This window comes from Ictidomys tridecemlineatus, chromosome 6 (assembly GCF_052094955.1).
Source record: "Ictidomys tridecemlineatus isolate mIctTri1 chromosome 6, mIctTri1.hap1, whole genome shotgun sequence".
In the NCBI taxonomy this organism is placed as follows: Eukaryota; Metazoa; Chordata; class Mammalia; order Rodentia; family Sciuridae; genus Ictidomys; species Ictidomys tridecemlineatus.
Window position 1 is genome coordinate 66,001,031 of NC_135482.1, and position 21,849 is coordinate 66,022,879.

Sequence of the window (21,849 nt, forward strand, 5' to 3'; positions counted from 1 at the left end):
GGATAAAAAGCGAAGCTTTGTGAAGAAAAGAAAACTGAAGTTATGGTAGTTTAGATGTTCAATAATTAACTACTGATGACTATCAAGCAAAGCTCTGCTATAAAACTTTGCAAAGCATTTGCCAAATATGAGCAATGTTTTAGAAATGTTGAATAACTTGTAAACAAAAAAGGTAAATTTCAAAATCTTTAAACCCCAAATTTAAATACTTGTGCACACCAAATAAAAGGAAATCATATATACATAGGAGATAAAGGATCTCATGAACATTTCTACATATAGAATTCCTATCCTAAAATTTGAAAAAATTATACTCAAAATTACTTATTGAAATTACATTAAAAAGAATACAAAGAGAAAAAGGAAATGGAGGGAGACCTCATGGACCAGTGATGCTTTATTTGGCACTGAAGAGGCACATCTTTGGGGGAAAATGGAGGTGGGCCACCACGAGGCTGTGGGTTTTATAGGGCCTTAGCAGAGCCAGGTCATGGTGGGTGTTAATTACTCTTGGCAGGCCTTTTGGTGGGCAGGGCCAAGTCATGGGAGGAGTTTGGGTGGTGGGATTAATTTAGGATGGGGCAGAAGGGCAAGTAGGGAAACAGTAGGGGAAGTTTCCTCCCTGGGTCCTATTGTCCACATCTTTCATTCCAGACTCTGAAAGGGGTATAATGAGTTGGGGTGATATCACATCTGACTATTTCCTGCTGGAGAGGGAAAGAGTAAGGGATCCTCTGTCAGTTATCTGGAAGAGAATAAGGAGGTATTTTAGGCTCCTCTACAGCCCTAGTGGTTGTGGAATGAGGTGGGTGGAGAGGGAGGGGGAACTTCAGTGTTATCATGGGTGATTCTTTCCTTATGGGTCTCAGGAGAGTCACACTGTGAGTGAAGGACGAGAATGGCTTTTGCATGTAATTGGGAGGTGATCTGGGCCGGACAGGTCACCTTGTCAAGAAATTGCTTCTGTATAAAGTTAACAAAGCAGGGGGAAACGTTATTACAAGAAAACTGAGTATTGGAGGGTTTAAAAGAGGGAGAAACCAGGAAATCCACCATTTTATGAATTATGGTTCTCATCTCTGCTATTCCAATTGGCCCTGTAGTTGTTTAACTTTATCCCTTACCAGTCCTGATTGATTGATATGGAAGCAACGTTCTTCCTTGAGGGAGAGGCACAGGCCATATTGTTTGGCAGTAAAGATAAATGGGCCCCAATGATTCTGCAGGATGACAGATACCAGGGATTCCAATTGATTTTGTAAAGTCAGTACTGAATTGGTGACCTGTTGGATATCTTCAATGACTTGTACTGATGATTTTTTAATAAGGAGTAAGGAAAGGTTCTTGATCCTGTAACTCTTGATATCTCTAGTCCAGATATCTCTAGACTTATGAGTAAGAGAATAAACTGAAGGGCTCTCTAGTGTCTGGTGTGCATCATTATCAGAAAGGACAAACTTTGGTTGTTAGTTAAAACATCAATTTCAGAAGTAGGGAAGACAAAGTTGCAGAGATCAGTCCAATTTTTGGTAGGCAGGGGTAAATATGAGCCTCACAAAGGAAAAGATGTCTCAGGATTTGGCAGGCACCAGGGCTGTGGGGCTGACATAAGTGTATGTCTTTAATTCTATTAAAAGAACTATTGTCTTTTCTCTTAAATGCCCAGATATGGCTGTACTTTGATTATAACTGTTTTTGCGAGATGTTTAAGACCAAGCTGGTCAATTTAACCTTGTTCCTATTTATTGTTAAGAGTCAGCTGAACTCCCTCAGAGGGCAACTCTTGGGGAACTTGAGAGTAAACTTTTAGCTCTTTTAGTACCACATTATGCTTCTCAATTTGAAGTGGGAGGCAAGTCTGTTAGTGCTCTGGGTGATATCTCCATTAGAGAAAATAAATAAATTTGGATTCCTGAACTAGGACAGATGAAGGGTAGTTTTACTCTAATTAACCGAGACAATTTTTTTTGGCATTTTTCCTGCCAGATGAGGGGAGTACAGGAGAAAATATGTATTATTAGAGCCTAGAGAAGGTAGTCTAATTTTAAAACTAGGGGAGCTCTACTTTGAGAATCTCCCAGAGTTCCAGGATCTGATCATAAGACTTCTCCTTCAGGGAAACTTGGTTCCTCTTATCAAAATTATTTTGGACCTGCATTTGACCTGCAGTTAACTGGTAGTTTGCTAAGTAATGTGACATAAGTAGTCCTCAGAGGCCAGGCAGGGCTTCAGGTAAATTGCTTCTTGGAATAGAAAACATGTGGGGGTCAGCACAAAGGCCCATTTGATATAATTATTATACACAATATTTAGCATGCCCTCTCCCCACCCATTCTTACATGTCTAGTGACAAAAATGTGGACTAAAGGTAAAGTGATCTAAGAGTGGGAACAAAGCCACCCAGGAGCACTTCATTAACAAGTCCTACAACTTCCTGGAGGGAAGAACAATACCCTTGAGGTAGGTTACCTTGGTAACTGGTGGAGGAGGGGGAAGTGTCCTGAGGATTAACATTTTATCTCCTCCTGAATTCGCCTCCATATTTCTGACCCAATCATTTATTGCCTACACTGACTGGATGATGACCACTCTGGCTGCTTCAAGCTGAGAGTGGGTGATGCAGGGAAAGTGCTTTGGGTTTCCTTATTATTAATGTTTTGGGTCAGTCAAGGGGTCTGTGGCAAAAGTGTAGTTCAGAAAGAACAAATTGTAAAATCATCTGGGGGGTGGGTGGGTGCTTCTATGAGAGAAACAAAAAGACGTGAGTACTGGAATGAAATTAATACAAAATACATTGTCAGAGTTATCAGGAATGTGGATCAGATTTGAGATCTTCATGCAGCATTAGGGCAATGTCCCTGGCCAGCTGCCTTCATTTGTCTCAATTCTTCCTCTGTCCCATGCAACAAATTTCTCCCACAGAAAAGAAACTAAAGCAAGTCAGGACAAACATTCCTGACCTGGCTGAAGGGGAATATCCACCTCTTTTGACACATGATGGCCAGTGACAATGTGGTGTCTTGCAGGTCGTCATGCAGGCATGCATCCCCAGGGCATGGCTTTGTGCCTGTGCTTCCTCCCACAGGGTGAGCCTCATCCTGCCAGGTGGGTGCTGGTAGTGGCAACTGTCTGAGCAGCTTGGGCCATTGGCAGTGGACAGGGGCCTCTGGGGAGGGGGAAGAGGAAGTGGGGAAGTGGGACTGGCCTGTGCAGCTACCGTCAGGAGTAGATGCAGATTGGTGTTCTCCCCAACCCACACACCTCACTGTGGATGGCACCAATGTGCATGCAAAAGCTGGCCTGGTGCACTGCTATTTCAGGGGCAGAAATGAGGAAGAGGGATGGGGGGTCAGGACATGGGGGCTTATGGAGTGGGGAGTCAGCAAGAATTAATTGTAGAGCAGGTTATTTAAGGAACTATTGTGCTTATAATGCAAGATTTTCTAGGTGGGCCTAATCTAATCACACATGAGTCCTTTAAAAGTAGAGGGTTTTCTCCAGATGGTAACAAAAGATGTCTCAGACAGATTTGAACATAAGCTTCTTCGGAGAGGGAAGGTGTTCAGGGAACCTGTTCCAGAGAAGAGTGACCATCATCTGAAAGCCAACAAAGAAACAAGGTCCTCAGACCTAGGAACTGAATTCCTCTAACATCCTGAATAAGCTTGGAAGCAGGTTTATCACCAGAGCATAGAGATAAGAACCCAGCCCAGCTAACAGCTTGATTTCAGTCTTGTGAGATTCAAGACAGAGAACTAACTTGAGTCCCCTGGAGTTTACCATCACTTGAGTGGTAATTTATTATGGTAGTAATAGAGAACTAGGATGCCTGGCCAATTGTAACTTCTTTTCTTGACCAGAAAAACAGAATGAAATGGAGATTACATATGCAAAAGACTTATTGTGAGAATTGAGCTTACATGATGATGGAGACTGAAAAACTTTGCCATCTGCTGTCTGCAAGCTGGAGACCCAGGAAAGCCAGGGGTACAGTTGTAGTCTGGGTCTGATGTACTAAGAACTCAGGGTATAAATTATAATCTAGGTTGGAAAGCTTAAAAACTAGAAAACTGAAGGTGTAAGTTCCAGTCTGCTTTTGCAGGCCCGAGAAATAAGGAGTCTGATAGTAAGAGAAGATCAGTGTCCCCACTCAAGCCACCAGGCTAAGGGAACTCTCCCTTCCTCTGAATTTTAATTTTTCTATTCAGGACCACGACTGATTGGATGAGGCCCCCCCCACATTGCAGAGAACCATAATTTTAGTTATTCCACTTACTCAAATGCTAACTACCTCTGAAAATACCTTCATAGACACAGAATTATCTAACCATGTCTGAGTACTCTGTGACCCAGTCAAATTGACACATAAAATTATCACAATCTTCTATTTCTGCTTATGTCCAGAGACCCTATCCCCTACCATTATCCTTTTCTTTTACCCCATGAAGGCCAAGTTTTTATTTTTGTTTTTTAGAAACCAAGCCAGTTTTATTCATGGAAAATGTATTTTTTTCAGACAAGTCAGTTTACATTGAAAATTCAAGACACAAAGTATTTTAGGATCCATCTGTATTTAAAAGATCTTAAAAAGTATGAATTGACCCATCATTAACCAGATCCATGAAACTTAGAGGGTTTTCTGACTTATTGCTCTGTCTCTGAGTAGGATTTTTGAACTATGGCAAACCAAACAGCTCCCAATTCATTTCTTGATAGATTTTAAGAAGCGAGAACCTGCACTCGACATTGCAACATGTGAAAAAATAGGACATTGGGAACTTCTTAATGTCAATCATTAGATTTCTTGCTGCAGTTCTTTCCCACTTTCCCTTCATGCTATCCTCTGAGTTATCTGAGATAGTGTATTCTTCTCAAAGTTGCTCTTATCTCCTGTTCTTCAAGCTGAAGATGAAAACATTCAGTAGAAGAGTGATTCCATTGTACATGTGGAGAGGGGCCCCTCAGAGGTGAACCTGAGGTTGGCAAGAGATAACTGAGGAAAGCATCAGTTGGAGAAGGTCTTGCTTCTGCCTGTGGTGGAGCTGATGCTCAGACTATGGAGACAACGTAGGCATCGGAGAAAAAGCTCATGGGGACAATTAATGATTAATAAAATAGGCCAATGTTAGAAATATTTAATAATGGATGAGTTTTAATATATACAATGGCCTGTGTGCTTAATGAAATATAATATAACTTGAAAATTATGTTTTGAAATGTGGAAAAGTATGTATTTATTGTAAGCTAAAATGCTGGATACAATATTACTTGGAGAATAATAATTATGCATAGGAATGCTTACCAAAGATCTTCCCAGTACAAAATTTGGAGGAAAATAGAGTTAAATATGAGCAGTAGTTTTCACTGAGAGGTAGAGTCTTTTTTTTTGAGAATGATTTTCAGAATCTATCAATTGAAAACTTTCAGTAATCAAGCAAAATATGTGCTATTTTGTAATGTACAGAAACATCTAAAGGGGCTAAAGGGCTTGGGAGGCAGAAGCAGGAGGATCATGAGTTCAATCCAGTCTCAGCAAAAGTGAGGTGCTAAGCAACTCAGTGGGACTTTGTCTCTAAATAACATAGAAAATAGGGCTGGGGATGTAACTCAGTGGTCAAGTGCCCCTGAGTTCAATTTACGGTACACAAAAAGAAAAAAAAAAGTGAGAAACAAAGTACAATGTAACCTAAATTGCTTTTAGGTATCTATCACATGTTTTCATTTATAAGGTAAGAAATTGGAAGAAAAAGTCACAAGAGTGCTAACTTGATTTATAGGGGAAATTAAATAAGGAAAATAATCCAATCAGGGTCAGAAAAACAAAGAAAAAAGAAACTCAAGGAGCTACAGGAATTAGAAACCTAGGGCTGTACCTATTTCCTCATAGTATAAAAATGTAAGAAAATAACAAAAATAAGAATGCTTAAAATGGATAACTTTGGTGAATCACATATTATAGATTGATCATGTGACAAATGCTAATTAAAATAATGCCATTAAAAGAAAAAGGGAGTTCAAGATATAGCTTAGTGGCAGAGCATTTACCTAACATTTTTTTTAAAGAGAGAGAGAGAATTTTTAAATATTTATTTATTTTGTTTAGTTTTTGGTGGACACAACATCTTTATTTTATTTTTATGTGGTGCTGAGGATCGAACCCAGCACCCTGTGCATGCCAGGTGAGCAGGCTACCGCTTGAGCTACATCCCCAGCCCTGTACCTAACATTTTGAAGCCCTGGGTTTAATTCCCAGCAAAGCGCGCGCCACACACACACGCACGCACGCACGCACGCGCGTGCGCGCGCACACACACACACACAATGAAAAGAGAAAGCTGAAAAAATTTGAGATTCTCAAAGTAAACAAGATTGGAAAACACATCCAATTAGGCAAAACTGTGGAAGGACCTAAAACTAGTCACTTAAATGAAATTCTGAAATTAGGTAAATGCATATTTTCCATGAGTGCCTCATTAGACTATTAGATATAATTACTTTAACTTAAAGCTCTTTTAGGAAAATATGTTTGGTTGAATTTGGAGCATCCCCTAAATCTTGAAGAGATGCACAGATGGCAATGCCCTGGTGGGAGCAGAGACACCATATGGTGGAAGGGTACAAAATGGACCTGAGGAGGCCATGAAGGTGAGCCTCTTTCTCAAGGCTGTTTAGAAATTCCCAGGGATCCCAAAGTTGCAGAAAGAACCTCTGGGTCTTCCACCTGATATTTTGCCTCAACATAGTTTCAGAGGAATTCTTTGCTTCATTAAAATCCTTCTCTGGGTGTTTGTTGGTGCAGTGAGTCCCTCAGGCCATTGAGGGTGCTACTGCATGTACGGACTTAGGTTTCTAATTCCTGTGTCTCCAAGAGTTTCTTTTTTCTTTGTTTTTCTGACCATGATTGAATTATTTTCCTTCTTTAATTTCCCCACTGTGTTAGCCAGATTTTCATTTCTGTGACCAAATACCTGATACAGACACCTTCAAGGAGGGAAGGTTATTTTGGCTCAGGGTTTTAGAGGTTTTATTCTTTGGTTGGCCAGCTCCATTGTTCTGGGCCTGAGGTAGGGCAGAACATCATGGACGAGGGTGTGGTGGAGCAAAGCTACTCAGCTCGTGGGAGAGAGAGAGAGAGAGAGAGAGAGAGAGAGAGAGAGAGAGAGAGAGAGAGAGAGAGAGAGAGGAGAAAAAGGGCCAGGGATAAGATAAAGTCCCCAAGGGCATGCCCCCAGTGACCTATTTCCTTCAACCTTGCACCACTTGCTTACAGTTTTCCATCCCCTCCAAGTAGTCCATTCAAATGGTTAATCCATCAAATGAATTAATCCACTGACTCAGTAAGAGTCCTCATGATGTGATCATTTCCCAAAAGCCCCACCTCTTGGCTTTGCTGCATTAGGATCAAGCATCCAATGCATGAGTATTTGGGGGACATTCCAAGTCCAAACCATACCACTCTTATTCCTCCCATTTTTTCCTTCTATTCTGTTATCTTTCACTTGTTTAAATCTCATTTATTTTCTTTCTTTCTTTCTTTCTTTCTTTCTTTCTTTCTTTCTTTCTTTCTTTCTTTCTTTCTTTCTTTCTTCTTTCTTTCTCTTTCTTTCTTGGTACTTGGATTGAACCTAGGGCCTTTTTCACACTGGGCAAGCTCTCTATCACTGAGCTAATATTACTCCAGTCCCCTTTTACACTTTTTTTTTGTACCAGGGATTGAACTCAGGGACACTCAACCACTGAGCCACATCCCCAGCCCTATTTGTATTTTATTTAGATACAGGGTCTCACTGAATTGTTTAGTGCCTTGCTTTTGCTGAGGCTGGCTTTGAACGCAAAATCTCCCTGCCTCAGCCTCTTGAGCTGTTGGAATTACAGGTGTGGACGACTGAGCCTGTCTCCCTTTTACATTTTTTTTTTTTAATTTGAGACAGGGTCTCATTAAGCTGAACAGGGTAACCTAGAACCTGCAATCCTCCTGCCTCAGCCTCCTAAGTATCTAGGATTACAGGCATGTGCTACCACATCCAGCTTTGTCTCATTTTCTTGCCTAGAGAGGTTTACATTTACATGATTATCTAGTGCAAGAATTAATTTTCTGTTGCTTTTCAGCCCCAACTTGTCCCATGTACTTGGCTGTGTGCTACTTGGACTAAATGTCAGTGAAGTCATTTTGCAGATTCCCCAGGTAGGGCTTCTGGTTGGGCTTAGATAATGGGAAGCACAGCAGAGAAATGAGAAGCAGCCAATCTGTTTCTAGAATAGGCAAGACAGTATCCTTTCTATGCTTTCATTCAATAATTTTGCCTCTAGGGACTGAGAAATCTGCTGGCCACCACAGGAAGTAGTTTTTCTCCTCTTTGTCACTTTCCAAGTGAAGGTGCCAGGAGAGAAATGCACAGAATATGGAAAGTGTCAGTAAGTCTGGATTTGCCCTAAAATAGTGCTCCCTCCCCCAGCCAATATCCTTATGTCTTTTCTACAAGTCCCTCTCCAGTTCAAGATCATCCCAAGCCTATTATCAACCCCTGATTCTCAGGTTTATGTTATTATCAGAGATAATCACTCTATACCAACAAAGCTTGCCCCCTGAATCTCAAATCACCATGGATCCAAATGAGAATTTGGGCTGTAGATAACTTTTTCAAAGGTAAACCTTCTGGGAATGTTTCACAAAAGTTTCTTCTTCCAGAAGTTTGTCACCAGTCTTCTAGATTGAACTAATTATCTGACCCATTGTCTCTGAGCATTAAATATGAGCCAAAGCAAGGAAGTGTCTCTTGGCCTTTCTTTGAGGATTCCAGAGAGTCCCCTTCCAAGATATTTTGTTGTATCCAATATTAGTTTTAAAAAAAGTTTCTCTAATGATTGCTATCTACCCATCTTGATGCGTTTTTACTCTGTTTTCCAATCATTCCCTGCCTGACTTCTGCTATTTAAAATTGCAAACCTTTTTCAACATTCTATTCAGAGCTGTTTTTACTTCCTTGTTCTTCAGGCTATAGACAAAGGGATTCACTAGAGGAGTGACCACACTGTACTGGATGGAAAAAAACAATTCCATCGGAGAACTTAAGGTTGGTATGAGATAGCGAAGAGAACCTGATCCATAGAACAAAATCACAGTAGTGAGATGAGAGGAGCAGGTGGAGAAGGCCTTGCTTCTGCCTGTAGTGGAGCTGATGCTCAGGATAGTGGAGACAATGCCGGTGTAAGAGAAAAAGACCAGAAGGAAGGTCCCAAGGGCATGCAGGAGGGTGGAGCCCAGCAGGACTGCAAAGTTGGCAGAGACATCAGAGCAGGACAGAGAAAACAGAGAGGGCAGCTCACAGCTGAAGTGAGGCATGACACGAGCCTCACAGAAGTCCAAATTCCAAGCCATGAGGGTGTTAATGAGAGCATCCAGAAAGCCCAGTCCCCATGAGGCCCATACCAGACCCCCACACAACTGTCTGGTCATCATCTGGCCATAGAGCAGGGGGTGGCAGATGGCAGCATAGCGGTCATAGGCCATCACTGAGAGCAGAAAAGCCTCAATCCCAGCAGTGGAAAATATAAAAAAAACCTGAGTCAGGCAGCCTTCTACTGAGATTGATTTCCTCTGGGACAGAAGATTGTCCAACATTTCGGGCACAATGACTGATGTTAAGCAAAGATCCAGGAAAGAGAGGTGACTGAGGAAGAAGTACATAGGGGCGTGGAGCTGAGAATCCGTCCTGATCACCAGTATCATCAACAGGTTCCCCGTGAAGGTCAGAAGGTAAACCCCCAAGAACAGCACAAAGAGCAACGCCTGGATGTGTGGCTGAGCAGGCAGTCCCAGGAGGATGAACTCAGTGACGATGCTGTGGTTTCCTGTGGCCAGTATAGAGGGCATTTCCTCTGGAACAAAGAAAAACAGGTGAAGCAGTGGTCCTCCTCATGCCACCTCTGAGTTTCTACCTCATCACTCCCCCAACTTGTCTTCTTCACAGATTTCCTATCTATTCTCCTTTCATCCCAGAACTCTTTTCTCACCCACCTGCCTCCTCAGCAACTTCTGAACGTGACATCAGTACACTGGTGCTCTTTCCCTACGTGACTCTTCTAGCCTAAATAACCCCAATAAATAAATTCACTGTTTTCCAGATTTTTCCATGGTTAATTGACTTTATCTTCTTTGACTGGTCTTTGCTTTTATCCTGTAAAAATTGAAGTGAATTTTTAAATCTAGTATATTTCCAAAGAAGTTGTTCTTTCTTTGTTTTCCTCAGTTGCCCAAACCTTCATTACTTCTTGCAGTTGCTCAGTACTACTGACTGAAACTCTCTAGCTACTGTATTTGTACTTGTCATATGTCTCTGTTATATTTCATTATGTTGACTCAAAGGACAATTTTACCTCTTTCTTTCTTCACTATTTTTGTACTTTGACTTGGATGTCTATCTTGCCCTGGATAGAGTAGGAGGTGAGTAGCAATTCTTTTTTCACCAATCCACTTCCCTGTCTCTGGACTATAAGGGTTATTATCCAATCATCTATTTATCTTAAATCCCACACACATCTCAGACTGAGAGGCACATAGTGGGTCTTCAGCAATATTTGTTGAATGTAGAAAGAATGATAGGATAAAGCAAATAGGACATACCATGTGCATTTCTTCTCAAGGGATATCTCCAGCTTGAATTCTAGTTTCAGAAATAAACCATGCTTGGGATATGGCTTAGTGGTAGGGTGCTTGCCTAGCATGCACAAAGTCTTGGGTTTGATTACACCACTGCAAACAAAAAACAAAACAAAATAAAACAAAAGCAAAATCAAATTTTGAGGGAGACTTGGAAATGGTGGGGAAAGGAAAGATGTGGATTTTTAAGGTTTCACTTAATAGTGGTTTTGAAGGACTAACAGAAGACTCATCTTCAAATACCATCCAAATATTTCTTTCCTCAGAGTGCAGCTCACACCTATTAGCTGACTGTTGTCCTTAACTGGGATTGTTTGAAACCATGATCTTATTCAACTAACAACTTATCTAAATTTCATAACTTATGTAACACTTTATCCATCTAATCTTTTATTTATTCATGCTTTCATTCACTGAGTCAATTCAGTCATCTATCTTTTTAACTATTCAAATATTTGTGGATTTACTTTGCATAAGTCTGCCTACTTAGAATATTAGGTAAGTGACCTTGCTTGATCTGTCTAGAACTATTGTGTGAATGCACTTATTTGTCCTGGTTTCCCTATTGTACTTTCCAACATTGGGGATGATCTCCCTTGTTAGTTAATTTTTTTCACATCCAACTTAAAACCTGGAATATCATTGTATACACAGACTACTCCTTCATGAGCTCTCTTGCCTTGTGTAGTAGTTCCTTACAATAATCTTGACCAGTGCAATGCAACTCTAAATCTACTCTGAATCCCTCAGATTTTACCTGATACTGCAGTCTGACATTGATTCTATGGTCCAATGGTCCAACAAGATTCTATTCTTGCTGGACCATTGGAATGTCTTTGTATTTGTTCTTCCTGGCTTTCCCCTTTCAGGATTTAGACAAGTTTCCTTACTTCAGATCTTTACCAGAAACCTACATTCAAGTTACCTCTTGGTCTCATCTGATGACTAATTTGCAGCCCAGGATGGAGGCTCAAATTAAATTCAGTCTTCAGTGAAGGTAAATGATAAGATGAAAAAGTCAAATTTTCTTCTTTATAATTCTGTTGAAATAACAAATTCCTCTGTGTTATTTAGTAGCAAAGACTCTCCTCAGCATTTGGAATTACTTTTTTTGATCAGATATTAACTTTAATGTTTCCATATTTACTCTCAATGTAGAGCTGAATAGAGTTCCATTTATGATCCTGAGCACTTAGTCTAAGTCAGATCTAACATATATAAGGGATGTTGGGGAAATTTTGAGTAAGAGATACATGTTTAAACACCTCTTTCCCATGATAAGCTTCCACACAACCTCTCAGTAAGCCAGGTAGAAGCTCAAGGGCAGGGTTCCCTGGTTCACAACATAGCTCATCTAATTGTGACCAAGTGAAGACAGTATCATTTTAACCTTGCAGGGAGAGGTTGACACTCATTACAAACTCTGCTCACTCGCCTTCCAAAAGGACACACTGCTACCTTGATTTAAATTGAAGCTAAATATCTATTTTTTAAAGTTAGTAAAAGAAGAAGAGAAGGAAAACCTGGGTGCTTACACAGGGAAAAACAAGAGTGGGGTCCAGTGAAATCCTGTTATTGAGGTGTTATTTATCAATTTACTTGGATAACTGTGTTTGAACATGTCAGACAGGTCTCTTTTTGGTATCTTGTATTTATCATCTTAAAAAGAAGTGAACAAGAGCCTGCATTTTCTGAATCACTTTTAAAAAAACCTTGACAATTTCCACCTTCCATCCTATGATTTATGTCTACATTTATATCACCTTGAATTAATTCTACTTCATATCTACTCAAATGTAAAATCCAATCAGTTCTGAGGATAAAATGTATTTATATCATTTAATATTATTAATTCCTTTAGGTCCTGTGATCTTATAAAATTTCCATGGATACAGGTAATGGAGGACATTCCAAGGAGAAATGTCTCACAATTTGACCATTTGATCTCCTGTAATTATGCAGAAAATGCTAGTTAACTGCATAAATTACAGAACAGATATATGGGTTAATGCAAGACAAGTCGAGTGCTAGAAGGCAGAAATGGTCTAGGTAATTAATTTGGAGAATATAAAATACTCAGAAGAATAGAAAGACTTTGGGTATCCTTAGGTATCTAAAATAGGCCACAATGCTTAGGGTCTGTATGCATAGAACAAGCCTCATAAATCCCAATATTTTCCTGGAATTCTTCTCTGACTAATGCCCTATCCTCCTTTTTTTTTTTTTTTTAAAACCACCAATAGCTTTGTTGACCAGAGTTGATAGTGTGGTTAATAAGAACTGAAATAGAGAAAATTTGATATAGGCACATCAATGTTTATACAGTGCAATTCACAATAGCCAAATTATGAAACCATCCCAGGTGCCCATCAACAGATGAATGTACAAAGAAAACGTGGTCTATATACACGATCGGGTTTTACCCAGCCACAAAGAAGAATGAAAATATGGCATTTGTCAGACTCAGAAGGTCAAGGACTAAATGTTATTTTTTATGAGTGGAAGCTTGGGGAAAATAAGGCAGAAAAGGGTGGAGAAGTCTCATGAAAATAGATGGGAGAGCAGTGGAATGGAGGAAGGGGGCTGAGGGAGAGAGGAGAGACAGAAAAGTGGTCCTCCCGTAGGAGGGAACTCTACGATGAAATTGCAATTTTATACTATGTGCATATATGAATATACCACAGTGAATTTCACCCTCATGCATGTCTATAAAGCACCAATAAATAAATAGAAGGAAGACCAGTAGAACAGAGGAAGGGAAACGGGAAGGGAGGAGAGGGGAGGGAAAGAGGAAGTGTTGGAGACTGAAATGGAGCCCATTACATTCTATGCATGCATGATTATGTCAAATGAACCTTACACTATTAAAAAAATAGGAGCCCCCAAAATCTCTTTTTAGCAACTACATTTAAAGTCTAGAAGAGGAAAAAGATGCTGTCATTAAAATCTCATCATTTACTCTAATGTGACTTTACTCCTCCTTGGATTGGGAACCTCTAAGCTCTTGGTCTCAGTTTCCCAGATCAATGCAGGTTTTATAGCCAGTGTATTCTCAGTTCTTCAGAGGACATGGAGTGGATCAGTAAGTGGATTATAAGAGCGGCTGGAGAGTCTCAGACAAAACCCTAAGGGTCCAGCCTCTAGCACAAGGAAAAAGGAAAGGAGAGGCTTCAAGGTAAAAAGGCTTGCCTGCGAGGGCCAGGCATGGAAGATTAGATAAGGTGAAGGAATCGGACCTAGAGGTCTCCATGTAGGAATAAGGAGAACGAGCAGAGGAGTCAGGGAGGTCTGACTTTTCCTGGAAGAAAAGTCTTCTTCTAGTTTTTGTCTTACCATAGCATAAGAAGTCATCTTTGATCCAGGAATTTCCATGCATAGGGAAATTAATCTTTCTAGAGCCCAAACTAAAAAAAAAAATCACAGACATTTTTTTTTCTATTTGTAGGTCACCATGAGTGAAGGAAAATAGAATATTTCAGGCAGAGAAGCTCAAGATACTTATGATCTGAAATTCATCCTTGTCCTGTCACTTTAACCCACAAATGCAGCAGAAAACATTCAGATTCTGAAAAGAGCACAGAAGAGACTTCTCTCATGGCACTCCCTACCCAATCACAGAGGCTTCTCTTCATCTATCTGCCATTGTGATTGTGATGGTGTAGATGGGACAAAGAATATAAGTGATGCTCACAGTTTTCATTTATAATGTAGCTGAAGGGAATCAAATAATTTGACTGGTGGAGTACAGAAACTCAGGAAAGCTGTATTCCCCAAGGTCAAAGTCTGAAGCCAAAATTAAAACCCATTAAATGAATTGAGGTTTGTGTCAATCCTAGGGCATTTTCACAGATGCAGGCTTTGCAACTTCAGGGTTGCAACTCTAATTTTAAACCTTAGGGTTTGGTGCACTGGGGAAGTATTATTTTAGTGGCCATCAGGAGTGATATTTTTTGGAAATTATCTATGAATGTATACAAAAAGATAAAGTTCATCAGACAGCTAATATTCATATTAACTCTGTCTTTAAATACATTTAGTCTGGATACTCTGATGATCAAATAAATTTAAAAAATCAGAAACAGTTATGTTTGAAATATTTAAGTAGCATCTGGTATATCCATAGACTTTCATCCCATACAACAGTGTTGCAAAGAATAGTGTAAAGATGAGGGCAATCACAGGCTTTTGCTTTAGGTTAATGAATCTTCTTTGAAGAGGTAGCCTTGTCATTTGAAATGCATTATTCAATAAAATAAGCATCTACTCAGGCAATATAAAACTTATCTTTGAAAGATCATTTCAAAAACAGTGTCAGCTCTGTTTACCTCACTTGTAAGAAAATTGTTGTCATATTTTATATGATGGCACATGTTTATTAGTATACCAAAAAGAGTGGGATCCAATCATTTAAGAGAGAAAAACTCATTCAAAGACTAAATATATTTATTTACTGATGATAATTTTCTAGGTATTTATTTGAGATACAAGATAAACAAGATACTATTTGGATAAATTCACAGTCAAGAAAAAAAACCGAGGTACCTTAATATAATGTCACCCCTCAAGAGTATACATACAAAATTCGATTCCATGCATGCATGATTATGTCAAAATGAACCCCACTATGATGTGCCAACAAAAAGCATAAAAAGTGGATATATGTGACTATATCAAAGAAAGCTCATGAGGGCAAGGATTCTGCATGTTTCTCCAGTGGCTGTAATAGTGCCTTGTGTGTAGAAGTGCTCAGCAAAACAGTGAGATGAGCTCTAAATATTTATTTATTTTATTGAGGTATGTATTTTACATATAGCAAATGCAAAGACCATAAGTGAAGTCTGATGTGTTCTAACAAATATGTACACCAAATCAAGATTCACACCCCCTTAGAATTTCCTGTGGCTCTTTCCAGTCAATTCTACATTGCACCTCTTACTCCAAAAGGCAACTATTTTGATTTCTTGATTTTTATGTGGATAAAATGATTAACTATGAATCCTATTTTCTGTTGCTTGCCAAAAGTTTTGAGAATTGTCCATATTTATGCATATATCAATAGTTCATTGCTTTTTATTACACTTAGATGAGTATGTTACATTGGTTTATCCATGCTATGTTGGACATTTAGGTTATTTCCATTTTGTTCTTTGAATAAAGCTGCTTTGGATTCTTATAAAAGTATATCCTATGGAAATATTCTCTCATTTCTCTTGAATATAATCTAGGTATGGGATTTCTGGCTATAAAGTACTTGTAAATTTAACTTGATTAGAAATTGCCCAATAGTTTTCCAAAGTTGTACTATTTCAAATTCCCCAAAACAAAGTCTGAGCTTCTGGTTTGCTGGATATCCTCACCATCACTTAGTATTTTAACTCTGGTTGACTTTGGACAAATAGTGGGTGAGAAGTAATAACACATTTTACTTCTTAAAAAGTGTGATGGGGCTGGGATTGTGGCTCAGCAGCAGAGCACTCGCTTAGCACAGGCGAGACCTAGGTTCGATCCTCAGCACCACATAAAAATAAAGGCATTGTATTGTGTCCATTTACACCTAAAAAAAGTGTGTCAGGGCTGGGGATATAGCTCAGTTGGTAGAGTGCTTGCCTTGCATGCACCAGGCCCTGGGTTTAATCCCCAGAACTACACACAAAAAATGTGGTAAAATACACATAACATAAAATTTACCATCATAATCATTTTTTTGTGGTGCTAGGGTTAGAATCCAAGACCTTGTGCATGCTCAGCAAGCACGCTAACACTGCACTACACTTCCAGCTCCTCATAATCATTTTTAAGTATACAGTTTTATGGCATAAGTCCACTAGCATTGTTCCATAACCATTATCACCATCCATTTTCAGAATCTTTCCACCTTGCAAACTGAAACTCTGTTCATACTAATCCTCCATTCCCTCCTCTCCATATCCCTTGGCAACTACCATTCTAGTTTCTGTTTCTATAAACTTGACCACTCTAAGTACCACATATAAGTGCAATCATACAATATTTCTCCTTTTATAACAGGATTATTTCACTTAGAATTATGTCTGCAAGGTTTATCCATATTGGAGCATTTGTTGTAATTTACTCTTTTAGTAGTAAGACTGAAAAATAAGGCGAATGGCCCCCGCCCGCCCGGCTCTGCGAACAGCCCCCCACTGGCCCAGAGGAGCTGCCGCCCGCCCGGCTCAGCAGACGACGTGAAGGGACCCTAACCAAGCCTTTATGAAATAGAGAACTGGGAACTAAAACCAGAGATTGAGTCAGACCAGAGACAAGACAGTCCCACCCCTCCCTTTGGACACTCCGGCTAGGAGACTGGGGCCCACCATAACAGAGAGGAGACATCACCAGAGTTTGGCCAATGATTCCTTCCCAGCGGAATCCACTATAGCAGGATACAAGGGGCAGAGCCTCCCCCCCCCCCGCACCTGCAAGGTAGGTGGAACTGCGACCACTGACAGAACAGGCCCAGCGGCCTGCGGAGGGGCAGAGCTGCCCCATGCGCCTGCAAGGTAGGCAGACCTGTGACCCACCGGCAGAACAGGCCCAGTGGCCCGCAGAGGGGCAGAGCCGCTGCCTGCGCCTGTGAGGGAGACTATGCAACTATATAAGAGCAATATAAATATATAGGGGGAAAATTCAATAACACAACAGTTTCACCAAGCAGAAAGAAATGCGAACAGTATGAAAAGACAAGGAAAGAAAGGACCACAAGCAATGCAGGTCAACTCAAGGTTAGAAGAGGTAATATTTGCAGCAGATGGAATGTCAGATAAAGAATTCAGGATATACATGCTTCAGATGATCTTGAGTCTCTAGGAAGACATTAGACAGCAAAATCAGACAATGAAAGATCACTTTGACAATGAATTACATAAACAAATCCAAGAAGCAAAAGATCAACTATACAGGGAGATAGAGGTTATAAAAAACAAACAAACAGAAATCCTAGAAATGCAGGAAGCAATAAACCAACTTAAAAACTCAATTGAGAATACTACCAGCAGAGTAGAACACTTAGAAGATAGAACATCAGACAATGAAGACAAAGTATTTCAACTTGAAAAGAACATAGACAGCCCAGCAAGACTGTTAAGAAACCATGAGCAGAACATCCAAGAAATATGGGATAACATAAAGAGACCAAACTTAAGAGTTATTGGGATACAGGAAGGTATAGAGGTCCAAATCAAAGGAATGAGCAATCTATTCAATGAAATAATACAAGAAAACTTCCCAGACTTGAAGAATGAGACAGAATCCCAAATCCTAGAAGCCTACAGGACACTGAATATGCAAAATCATAAGAGATCCACACCTAGACACATTATAACAAAGATGCCCAACATACAGAATAAGGAGAGAATTTTAAAAGCTATAAGAGAAAGGAAGCAGATTACATTTAGGGGTAAACCAATCAGGATAACAGCTGATCTTTCAAAACAGACTCTGAAAGCTAAAGATCCTGGAATAACATATTTCAAACACTGAAAGAAAATGGGTTCCAACCAAGAATTGTGTATCCAGCGAAATTAAGCTTCAGGATGGAAGATGAAATTAAAATCTTCCATGATAAACAAAAGTTAAAAGAATTTGCAGCTAGAAAACCATCTCTCCAAAAAATCCTCAGCAAAACATTACAGGAAGAGGAAATGGAAAATAACAATGAAAACCAATAGTGGGAGGTAGTACAGTAAAGGGGGGAAAATAATCAAAGAGGAAAACAAACCATGTTTAGTAACATAAATAAACAAATATGGCTGGAAGAACAACCCATATCTCAATAATAACCCTAAATGTTAATGGCTTAAACTCACCAATTAAGAGACACAGGTTAGTAGAATGGATCACCAAACAAGACCCAACAATATGCTGCCTACAGGAGATGCATTTGATAGGAAAAGACATACATAGACTGAAGGTGAAAGGTTGGGAAAAATCATATCACTCATATGGGCTTCAGAAACAAGCAGGAGTGTCCATACTCATATCAAATAAAATAGATTTCAAGCCAAAGTTAATCAAAAGGGATAAAGAGGGACACTACATACTGCTCAAGGGAACCATACACCAACAAGACTTAATAATCAAAAATTTATATGCCCCAAACAATGGTGCAGCTATGTTCATCAAACAAACTCTTCTCAAGTTCAAGAGTCTAATAGACCACCATTCAATAATCATGGGAGACTTCAACACACCTCTCTCACCACTGGACAGATCTTCCAAACAAAATTTGAATAAGGACAACTATACAACTCAATAACACAATTAATAACCTAGACTTAATTGACATATATAGAATATACCACCCAACATCAAGCAGCTACACTTTTTTTCTCAGCAGCACATGGATCCTTCCCAAAAATAGATCATATATTATGTCACAGGGCAACTCTTAGACAATATAAAAGAGTAGAGATAATACCATGCATCTTAACTGATCATAATGGAATGAAACTGAAAATCAATGATAAAAGAAGGAAGGAAAAATCATACATCACTTGGAGATTGAACAATAGGTTACTGAATGATCAATGGGTTATAGAAGACATCAAGGAGTAAATTAAAAAATTCTTAGAGATAAATGAAAACACAGACACAGCATATTGGAATCTACGGGACACATTGAAAGCAGTTCTAAGAGGAAAATTCATTGCTTGGAGTTCATTCCTTAAAAAAAGAAAAAACCAACAAATAAATGATCTCACACTTCATCTCAAAATCCTAGAAAAAGAAGAGCAAAACAACAGCAAAAGAAGTAGAAGGCAAGAAATAATTAAAATTAGAGCTGAAATTAATGAAATTGAAACAAAAGAAACAATTGAAAAAGTTGACAAAACTAAAAGTTGGTTCTTTGAAAAAATAAATAAAATCGACAGACCCTTAGCCATGCTAACGAAGAGAAGAAGAGAGAGAACTCAAATTACTAGCATACGGGATGAAAAAGGCAATATCACAACAGACACTTCAGAAATACAGAAGATAATCAGAAATTATTTTGAATCCTTATACTGCAATAAAATAGAAGATAGTGAAGGCATCGATAAATTTCTTAAGTCATATGATCTGCCCAGATTGAGTCAGGAGGATATAGACAACCTAAACAGACCAATGTCAATTGAGAAAATAGAAGAAACCATCAAAAGACTACCAACTAAGAAAATCCCAGGACCAGATGGGTATACAGCAGAGTTTTACAAAACCTTTAAAGAGAAACTAATACCAATACTTTTCAAGCTATTTCAGGAAATAGAAAAAGAGGGAGAACTTCCAAATTCATTCTACGAGGCCAACATCACCCTGATTCCTAAACCAGACAAAGACACTTCAAAGAAAGAAAACTACAGACCAATATCTCTAATGAACCTAGATGCAAAAATCCTCAATAAAATTCTGGCGAATCGGATACAAAAACATCAAAAAAATCGTGCACCATGATCAAGTAGGATTCATTCCTCGGATGCAAGGCTGGTTCAATATATGGAAATCAATAAATGTTATTCACCACATCAATAGACTTAAAAATAAGAACCATATGATCATCTCGATAGATGCAGGAAAAGCATTCGACAAAGTACAGCATCCTTTTATGTTCAAAACTCTAGAAAAACTAGGGATAACAGGAACATACCTCAATATTGTAAAAGCAATCTATGCTAAGCCTGAGGCTAGCATCATTCTGAATGGAGAAAAATTGAAGGCATTCCCTCTAAAATCTGGAACAAGACAGGGATGCCCTCTCTCACCACTTCTGTTCAACATTGTTCTCGAAACACTGGCCAGAGCAATTAGACAGACAAAAGAAATTAAATGCACAAAAATAGGAAAAGAAGAACTTAAATTTTCACTATTTGTGGATGATATGATTCTATACCTAGCAGACCCAAAAGGATCTACAAAGAAACTATTAGAGCTAATAAATGAATTCAGCAAAGTGGCAGGATATAAAATCAACACGCATAAATCAAAGGCATTCCTGTATATCAGAGACAAATTCTCTGAAATGGAAATGAGGACAACCACTCCATTCACAATATCCTCAAAAAGAATAAAATACTTGGGAATCAACCTAACAAAAGAGGTGAAAGACTTATACAATGAAAACTATAGAACCCTAAAGAGAGAAATAGAAGAAGATCTTAGAAGATGGAAAAATATACCCTGTTCATGGATAGGCAGAACTAACATCATCAAAATGGCGATATTACCAAAAGTTCTCTATAGGTTTAATGCAATGCCAATCAAAATCCCAATGGCATTTCTTGTAGAAATAGATAAAGCAATTATGAAATTCATATGGAAAAATAAAAGACCCAGAATAGCAAAAACAATGCTAAGCAGGAAGTGTGAATCAGGTGGTATAGCGATACCAGACCTCAAACTATACTACAGAGCAATAGTAACAAAAACAGCATGGTACTGGTACCAAAACAGGCGGGTGGACCAATGGTACAGAATAGAGGATACAGTAACCAATCCACAAAACTACAACTATCTTATATTTGATAAAGGGGCTAAAAGCATGAAATGGAGGAAGGATAGCATCTTCAACAAATGGTGCTGGGAAACTGGAAATCCATATGCAACAAAATGAAACTGAATCCCTTTCTCTCACCATGCACAAAAGTTAACTCAAAATGGATCAAGGAACTTGATATCAAATCAGAGACACGGCATCTGATAGAAGAAAAAGTTGGCTACGATCTACATACTGTGGGGTCGGGCTCCAAATTCCTCAATAGGACACCCATAGCACAAGAGTTAATAGCTAGAATCAACAAATGGGACTTACTCAAACTAAAAAGTTTTTTCTCAGCAAAAGAAACAATAAGAGAGGTAAATAGGGAGCCTACATCCTGGGAACAAATCTTTACTCCTCACACTTCAGATAGAGCCCTAATATCCAGAGTATACAAAGAACTCAAAAAAATTAAACAATAAGAAAACAAATAACCCAATCAACAAATGGACCAAGGACCTGAACAGACACTTCTCAGAGGAGGACATACAATCAATCAATAAGTACATGAAAAAATGCTCACCATCTCTAGCAATCAGAGAAATGCAAATCAAAACCAACCTAAGATACCATCTCACTCCAGTAAGATTGGCAGCCATTATGAAGTCAATCAACAACAAGTGCTGGCGAGGATGTGGGGAAAAGGGTACACTTGTACATT

At 39.0% G+C, this 21,849-nt stretch overlaps 1 protein-coding gene across 1 annotated transcript; it reads right to left on the reverse strand.

Annotated features, from left to right (window-relative positions):
* Positions 1-8,929: 8,929 nt before the first annotated feature.
* LOC101975686 (olfactory receptor 8S1) lies at positions 8,930-9,898 on the reverse strand. The gene has a single exon (XM_005325105.2). The coding sequence runs from the start codon at positions 9,872-9,874 to the stop codon at positions 8,930-8,932; it is 945 nt and encodes a 314-aa protein (XP_005325162.1). The 5' UTR covers positions 9,875-9,898.
* Positions 9,899-21,849: the final 11,951 nt, after the last annotated feature.

Bases quoted from the DNA above. Each gene is read 5' to 3' on its own strand.
- LOC101975686 (XM_005325105.2), bottom strand. From the start codon at position 9,874: ATGCCCTCTATACTGGCCACAGGAAACCACAGCATCGTCACTGAGTTC.